Source organism: Solanum lycopersicum, chromosome 11, assembly GCF_036512215.1.
Source record: "Solanum lycopersicum chromosome 11, SLM_r2.1".
In the NCBI taxonomy this organism is placed as follows: Eukaryota; Viridiplantae; Streptophyta; class Magnoliopsida; order Solanales; family Solanaceae; genus Solanum; species Solanum lycopersicum.
In genome coordinates, this window is record NC_090810.1 from 61,060,442 (window position 1) to 61,069,464 (window position 9,023).

General features: G+C 31.0%; 1 protein-coding gene across 1 annotated transcript; it reads right to left on the reverse strand.

The window, feature by feature from the left end:
- Positions 1-1,271: 1,271 nt before the first annotated feature.
- LOC101248170 (uncharacterized) lies at positions 1,272-5,560 on the reverse strand. Its single transcript, XM_004251214.5, has 6 exons — positions 4,894-5,560; positions 3,692-3,883; positions 3,276-3,515; positions 2,499-2,716; positions 1,979-2,233; positions 1,272-1,864 (listed from the first exon to the last, which is right to left on the reverse strand). The coding sequence occupies exons 1-6, from the start codon at positions 5,297-5,299 to the stop codon at positions 1,550-1,552; spliced, it is 1,626 nt and encodes a 541-aa protein (XP_004251262.2). The 5' UTR covers positions 5,300-5,560; the 3' UTR covers positions 1,272-1,549.
- Positions 5,561-9,023: the final 3,463 nt, after the last annotated feature.

Consider the following 9,023-nt stretch of genomic DNA (forward strand, 5'->3'; position numbering starts at 1 on the left):
TTTAAACTATTAAAAATGTTTTATCAAAATAAATAATGGAAAAAAAAAGAAATCATAGATGTAAATTATTTCTTTTATTTTAATTTATAATTAATGCTCCATTACTCGACAATTTTATGTGCAATTTCAATATTCGGTAGATGATGTTGTAGACGAATCAGCGGCTAAATATGTTAAAGAGAATTTTTTTTTGGTAATTTCCATTAAATTTAGTGAAAAAGAACAAAATTATCCACTAAATGTAAAATTTATCGACCTTGTTATTTTTGTGTCCATTACTTTTTCATATTTTATTAAAGAAAAACGCTCAAATATGCTATTGAACTTTTAAAAAAGGTTCATTTATATCATCAGTTAAAAGTTTGATTCATTTATGTTATTATCGTTAAAGAAAAGGCACATTCATGTCATTATTTTTTAATGGTGATTTTGCAAAACCATTTTTGACAAATAGCCAATTCTGATTCGGCCACAAATCAATTTTTTTAATAAAAAAATCAAAAAAAAATTATTTTGATTTTTTAAAAATTATTTTGATTTTTTATTTTATTTTTTTATTAAAAAATTGATGACATGGCCAATTATAATTCGGTCACGTCATCAATTTATTTAATTTAAAAAAAATTAAGTCAATTTTCTTCAAAATTTTGATTTTATTATTGACGTGGCCAAATTATAATTGGTCACGTGTCAAAAATGATTTTACAAAACCACAGTTAAAAAATCATGGCATGAATAAATCTTTTATTTAACGGTAATGACATAAATGAGTCAAACCTTTTTTAAAAATTCGATGACATATTTGAGCCATTTTCCTTTTAATAAGAAAGGATTATAATTGTCTTATCTTCGTTGTTTAAATTATTAATTCTTTAAAAAGCAACTTGATTAGTTTCAGAGGAGATTAATGATTCATTTGCTAGAAAAAAGATTTTAATGGTTTTAAAATGTTGCAATTTATGAAGTTTATAACATGAGTTGCTTCAAGGATTTATCATTAATTTAGTTGATTCATTCTTGTGTGTGAATGTGGCATGTTTTCATCATTCACCAATAAAATTGACCTTTCTTTTAGTTGACTCATTCTCTTTTCTTTTTTTTTCAGGCCGTTTTGATATTCACATTAAAAGCTTGATAAAATCCAAATTCGCACGAAAAAATTCCACGATAGGATAAATCGCTCTCTAACAAAGACAACTCGGTATCCAAACTCGAACCTTCTAATATCAGCCAAGGAAAATAATAGTTTTTCAACATTCAGTACACCATAATTAGAAACAGTGGAAATAATGTCTTTTATTCCAAACTTTCTTGGACCTTTTAATACAAAAATGTTTAAAAGAAAACTATAATGAGACTCTCATCTTTATAGCTGTGATCTTGTAATAATAATAAGTAGATCAGACACTACATAAAATTGTATTAATAACTGATCTTTCCAGTAACTATTTCCTCCTAGGTAATCTATGCTTCGTATTATTCACAAAGCTAGGAAGGAACTACACTGTCCATATAGATAATGGACAGTTGGACAATCTTCGCGACCAAGCTAGTCGATGTAATCCTCTTTATCAGGATTAACTACAATAGATACATTTTCTTCATCAGTGGCAACATCACCCAGAATTGTATCTTGCATCTCTACGTCATCGTTTTGGATGGGAGATTGATCTGGTTCTGGTTCTGGGGTAAGAGGTCCTTGAGGATTTCCAAAAACAGTGCTAAATATGTGTCTATGGCATTCATCACAAAAGTAAAAATAAGTAAAATGACCCTCGTATAAGAGCCTATGTACCATTGCATCTGGTAGGACTCGCTGCAAGAAATCACTTGTGGATGGCGGTACCACCATATCTTCCATTCCCTGATGATAAAATTTGGTTACTTTACACATGTTGTTCGTAAATATGTTTATAAATCATGAGGAATTATCTTGAATAAGGGGAACGAAAACAGGTAAAGGAGGATGTGAACTAACCTGCCATACATGTATTTGACCAAGGAATCCAGTCAAGATTTCGTCTGTTTGACCAAATAGAGATTTAATCCAATGCATAATACCCTTCCCAGTGCGTGTCCTCTGTACTTTGAGGTCTGCAGGACTAAATCCCCAATTGGAAACCTGTAAGACAGCTTCCTCTACAAATGGTTTTGCATTCTTTTGTCGAACAGATTCTTCTACATCTCTCTGCCAGGACTTTTCAAACAATGGATGCTCCAGCAAAGCTTTATCCTGGAAAGGTTAGTCATTCTGTTGATTAGGCAAATGTTGATCTGGGAAAATAAATATACCAAAGCCACTCAACCTCCACAAAATCTCTTACAAAACAATGTTCTTCTTTTAACTACAAATAAAGGGGTAAACAGCATTTTCGTGATTTGATTTCTCTTTAGCTTTGTTCCATTCATGAATAATAATAAGATGTGCACAATCAATTTAGCGGTGTAACTCTTGTTAACTATTTCATAGTTGTTGGTCAAGCATCAAGGTTACTTACTCTTATTCCAAGAGACAAGGCAAGCCGTGTTTCAATCTGGCCATGGACTCCACTAAGAAAGCTTCTACGGTAAAAGTAAGGAAGTAGTCTTGGAAACTTCCTAGCTAATATATACATGTTTTTCTTCTTTGTTGTCCATTTCTTCCACATTTTACTTTTCTCCTCCTTGGTCATTCTTGGTTCATATGGACTAACCATTGGAGCGACCATGACGGCACCTGCAAATCCACTCAGGAATTAGATTCAACTGAGAGAATATGAACCGAATCTAAATGTTGTTTTGCATGTTGAGTTTAATAGATAAAGTATAATGGGGCTTTGAAATCTTCGCCATAAATCACAGATGCAATGAAGTGTTTGAAGAACCCTAAGGACCCAGAATCAAGAAAGAGCACCAACAGTATCATGAGGCCTTCTTTCACCCACTGTAGCAGACTAGTGACCTTTCCAACTGCAAAAGTATGTTTAGGCGTTTGTGGCACTTCTCTTAATATAAGCATTATGTTAGTTGTAGTGTATCACTCATTTGGCAGGATTCACAGACTTGGTCAATACTTCTTATTCTTGGGCAAATTTTATTGTGTCCATTTTCCCCTGAGAAGATGCTATAGAGTTGTACAGTTTCCAAATCTCGGTGATAAACATCAAACACGTTGACTTTGACAGGCTGACAACAGCCAGCTAGGTGGCTAGAATGATTTCTCTAAGGAACCTTGCATGTGAACTGGAGACGGAATGGCAAACAATTTGTAAAAACAAAGAAAAAGACCATCTTACCTGCAATCCTGTCAGGGATGTATCTAAGGGCGGCCCAAGCATGCATGCATCCACCTGAGAATCCCACCACCCAGAATTTGTCAGTAACATTGACTGCATAGGATAAGTGTAGCATATCCATGGCTGATGACTCAAGGTTCCTGGAAGGATGAGGATCACTTTCTCCAAATCCTGGAAGATCATATGTTACCAAGCGAATACCATATTCTTGCAGTAGAGAATCCTTAATGCCAGGTATTCCTGCTTGTTTTGGGGAGACAAACACACACCATTAATACACATGCAAAAGCTTGTATAACTGACTTGCCAAAATTAACCATTTTAATCTCTGTTTGTTCGAGGTGAAAGCAGAGAATAGGAAGACGGACACATAGAATTGATTGGAAAGGTTTAACGGTTAATAATTAGTACAATACCTGCAATCCGAGACGAGACAAAAGAATGCGGAGCAATCATTGAAAATCTAGCCAGCTCAGCAGGAACACCCTGCTGCTGATAAGCCAAATGTCTACCGTCTGGAAGAGAAATTCGACTAGCACTTGGAGGATGTACACACACTTTCTTGACCGATGTAGTTGGATATATATTATCATTACTTGCAATAAGCACTGTAGATTAGCCTTTATCAGTAATTGTATAAGTAGAGGTGTAGAAAGGAGAACATGAGCAACCAGTCTGAAGAAAATCAGGACATTTACGAACATAGGTGAGTTGATCAACAATTAAAGGGTGCCAAATTATCAACCCACTCAGTAATCAAATTTTCACAAGCTCGGGTGTTAAAAGTTGAAAGGAGAAGCTGTGGATGACTGATTTATGCAGACAAGCCTTTCTCCATCCACATATATCAGACCCCTGACCAAAGTTCCCTAAATCTACAGTCAGAGAAACAACCCTCTAGACAATCTCTCACCAACTGAATAACGTAGTTTCTGAAATTATAACCAGCAAAGACTTATAAAAGTCAAATGAGATTAATCAATTCTCTAAGCTGAGATAATGTAAATTATTCTCTTCCCATTTTACCACCCCTCGGAATTCAAGAAGCAGGATGGTTTCTAAATGCACTCCTATAAGTCTTGTTTTTCGCATCAACATAGTAAATAATGAGTAAGAAAGGCCAAGCACAACCACTAAAGATTCAAAACTTGTAACATTACAGACCCAACTGTGGCCAGAATTTGTCCCCTTGGACCAATTTAACAAGTCCTAGAACCATTTTCAGATCCAAACTAACAACATATCAGTATCCAGATAACTAAAGCAACACCATGTTGCACAGCCTAACTTCAAACCAACCTCAACAACATACTCAGTGTGATCTCACAAGTGGAGTCCACGGGAGTTAGATTGTATGCAGACCTTGCTTATTCCGACGGCTCAGAAGAAATTCTTTTATGACATCAAATAACAAGATACAAGGCAAATGAAGCAACATATAGTAATATATATTGGAGAATAAGAGACTAAGCTACTACTAAGTAATAGTACAACTAATAAGGGGAAGAGCATGACTCTGTATTACTTCAAAAATCAAAACTATTTGAAATTTTGTAAGCTCAAGTTCACCAAAATTCATCCTACATTCCCTTAAGGATAGAAGCTAAAATCACAGTACCTGCAGAAGCCAGAAAAAGAACAAAAAATATCACACTCCAAGCATGTGCCGGATCGCGATCTTCCGGCAAATATTCATTCAAAAAACTCAATCTCCGGCAAACATTACAACACAGCGGTCCAACTTTCCTCACAAGTATCGAATCCTCTCTTATCACACTCTGCTTCAATACATCCCTCACTCCCTTCCCAAACTCCACACTCATCTCTGCAAATCCTTTAGCAAATTCCAACGCATGAAATTTCCAGTTCTCACCATCTTTACCTTTCACCTCCACCCCCGCCGGCCCACCTCCGTAACCACCTCCTACTGCAGAATACCTCGAATTATACCGAACTTCAGTATCACCAACAACACTACCTGTACCTTCTCTCCATGCCGCCGACGAATCGTTGACTTCTGACATTACCAAATTAAAAAAAAAAAAAAAACTTCAACAACTAAACTATGAGCTTTCTCTCTCTTCCTATTTCACTTTCTCTCACTATACAATACATACTACTACAAATATGCATAGATTCCTCTGTATGAATGATCAAAAAATGTATATATATTTTTCATTTTCATCTATGTATTGAGAGAAATGGAGTCAGTTTTTTTCTGGATTTTGTTTTCGCCATTGATGATGAAAAAGTTTGAAGTTTTATTATGTAGAAGAAAATTGTATGGGGATCAAAGTGTAATTATAGGAAAATAGAGGGGTGATAGATAAAAGAGATAAAGGGTTGAGATTAAGCCACGTAACGAAGAACGGCAAAAGAAGAAAGTGGAGTAGAGTGAGGTGGTAATAGTTGAGGGGGGTGGGGTAAATGGTGGGGCCGAGTGATTGTTTGGTTGTTTTCGTATTGTATTAGAACTCGATTAAATTTTAAATTTAACATTATAATAATAAATAATTGAAGTCATATTTTATTTTGAGAAATTTATAAGTAGTCTTTAAAAATAACTTAATTAGGTTATGTAATTATAATTTGTTGTTACGATTTGTAGTTGTATGTTAGAAAAAGGAGAAAAACGAATTGTATTTATATATCTATTATATATTTGTATATTATAATTTTGTATTTATATATGCGAAAGGAGAAAAACGAAAGAAAAATACACATAATTATAGCTAAAAAGAAATTGTGAGTGGTAACTAATTTAAACTCTAATTATATTAGCAATTAATTAGTATATATTTAATTATCCGTATAATTTACCTCTCAAAATGCAAAACCTTTGTATTAAGGACGGAGGATCTCGATTATTATACTATAATTAATATTGAATGGTAAATATTGTTATTGTGCTTTTGTATATATATATAATATAATATATTACAAAACACTCAAACTTAATTTAAGTTAATAAATAAGTATTTTAATTTTGATGGTGTACGTCTAAAATCTCAACTTGATGTTAACTGATAATAAAATATTTTAAGTCAATTGTATTATATCTTGTAATTTTTCGATATTAATATATAAAAAATAATTATTTTATAAATTTAAATATTTTAATTAATACGATAAAAATATATTAAAATATCTACGTATCTAATTTTCGAAATTGAAATATTATAACCATGGAAGAATAATATGGTCCCCTCCATGCCCCACCAAAACCATTCCTCCCGGCGTCCTAAAATGGGTCGTAGCATGGGGGTTTGTGTTTTTATTTAGTTATATATTTTATCGCGTATTAAGGTACGTGTTATAAGTATTATAAATTTTTATGTATTAGTAATACAGAGAATTTAATGCATGAATTAGTATAAGACTTAAATATTTTTTAAAATCTTTTTTACATATTTTTCATCATGATTGTTGAGGATATCATTGTGAATTAATACGTTTATGTCGTGCATGTTATTTTTAATATTAAATTAAACAAAACATAAGTAATAATTCTTATATAATTAATTTAAAATAATTTATGTATAATTAATATAAACATGCATAACTAGTACTCCTTGTCCCATTTATTTGGCTATTTTTTACTTGACACAACTCGTAAGAAAATAATTTGACATAACGAGTTTATCCCTATTAATTGATAGACTTGTAGAATCAATTTACTTATTAATTGAGGATATAATGGATAAAAAAAATATATTGTATTTTCTTGATTTGTTTAAAATGACAATTAAAAAAAAGGACCGAGAAAGTGCAAGTGTTAGTGTTGCAAGCATGATAAAAGATATAATTGTCCCTTAAAACATTTTTCACGTCTTTTCTACGATATTTGTGGATTGGAATTCATAAACATATTATTTTTAAAAATATATTAAATAATGCATGTCATTTTTAAAATATCAAATCAAATAATATATAATTAGAACATACTATTTAGATAAATAGTATCAATAAAATTAATAACTTGTATACATGTAATATTATTTTTATGCACCTTATCGAACGACTTATAATATATATATAGGTGAAATTATTTATTTTTTTAAAAAAAAGTTGCAACAATTAAAATGAAAGTGTGGCGCATGCTTAAAAAACTGGAATGTATATATTGTAAAGAATGTTAACTTTTGGGGAGTAAAATGAAAATAATAATTAGAGAATTAAGAAAAAGAAATGCACTTTTTTTTTAATAAAGAATAAAAAAATAAAAAAGGAGAATAATTGGAAAAAAAAAAATTGCACGTGGAATCTAATACCCATGATATAATAATTGGCCCCAAAAAAAATGAATTATATTAGTTGGTGTAGTGGTCCAGCATAAGTGATGCCAAACACAGACTGTAAATAATAAACATTACATTAAATCTCACAACTCATTTTGATATACCAATAAATACTTCACACAATTCATGTGAAGTAAAAAAATGATAAAAAAAAAGATTACGAAAGAATATGGTGTAGTAGATGTGATTGTTTCTTTTTTAATCGAATATTTTGGATTTGAACTCTAAATAATAAAACGATTCTTGGTAGAAAGAGTTTTTCGAATGAGATCTCACGTAGCGTGACTTGAGCTTCAATGCAGATACCAAACATTGAACGAAAAATCTTCTGAAAATAAGAAATTGATAAAGAAACCACAAATAAATGAATTAGGGATCTATGAAAGTTAATTCATGTATATTAAAAAACGATCTAATCGATTTTTTGTCCCACATGAGAAAATTCAATATTCCATCTTATTCTTACGATTGAATAAATGAAAAGTAGATAATATATTATGAAGCTCAATATTGATAACAATAATTGATTAAGCTCTGATGTGATACCATATAAAGTAATAAATTTTAAATCTACCTCATCTCCAAATACTATTTCATGAGACAAAAATATATTAATGACAATATAAGAAAACCAGCCATCCTTTTTCAGTCATTAAAAATGTTTTTTTAAGAAATAAATTTTCTAATTATTTTTTTAAAAAGAAAAAAACATGAGTTAATTCACTTATTAATGTTATTCATCAATTTTATACATGATAAAATGGTAAGCTTTGTTCTCATATAGGGGAGAAGTTGTACTAGTATGGTTTGGCCAAAAAAATAATTGTAGTATAGTCTCTATCCTAAGCTAAGATGATAACTTTGTTGAATCTTAGGCCCTACCTATTTGAAGTTTGAAAAAAAATAATAGAAGAATTAATTAACTTGTTAGCTATTAAAATTTATGATTTCGTTGTTTTAAATTTAAGCTTGAAATATAAGATCATCTTTGATTAAAAAAATGAAAAAAGAATAATTTACACCTTAACTAGATTTCTTACTTATCTTTTTATGTTCGTACCCAAAAAAAATACACTAAAAGCATTTATATCAGGCAAATACGTTGAGACGTGAGTGTGGAAGTAATAAATAGTAATAAGTTAAATGGGTAAAAGAAAAAACATATAGTTAAAATATATAACTCACAAAAAGCACAATAATTAATAATTTTTAAGTGAAATTTTGATAATATACTCTTTAAAATAAGAAAGGGCTTAAAATATGCAAAATAGAGAGCATTATTGTCCTATTGACTCAGTTAAGCTACAGGAACCCTTCTGATATTTACTACAAACATATTGCAATACCATCAAAAGTCTATTTCATCTATTGGCAATTGGCAAATTCTCTACTAAAACATAACCTTTTGACACAAGCAAGCAAGAAATTGGAAAATAGAGACTGCCTGCCA

Bases quoted from the DNA above. Each gene is read 5' to 3' on its own strand.
- LOC101248170 (XM_004251214.5), bottom strand. From the start codon at position 5,299: ATGTCAGAAGTCAACGATTCGTCGGCGGCATGGAGAGAAGGTACAGGT. The intron at 2,717-3,275 runs GTAAGATGGTCT...GTGGATTTGCAG, and splicing joins CATCCCTGACAGGATTGCAG to GTGCCGTCATGGTCGCTCCA. The intron at 1,865-1,978 runs GTTAGTTCACAT...TTTTATCATCAG, and splicing joins GTCAAATACATGTATGGCAG to GGAATGGAAGATATGGTGGT.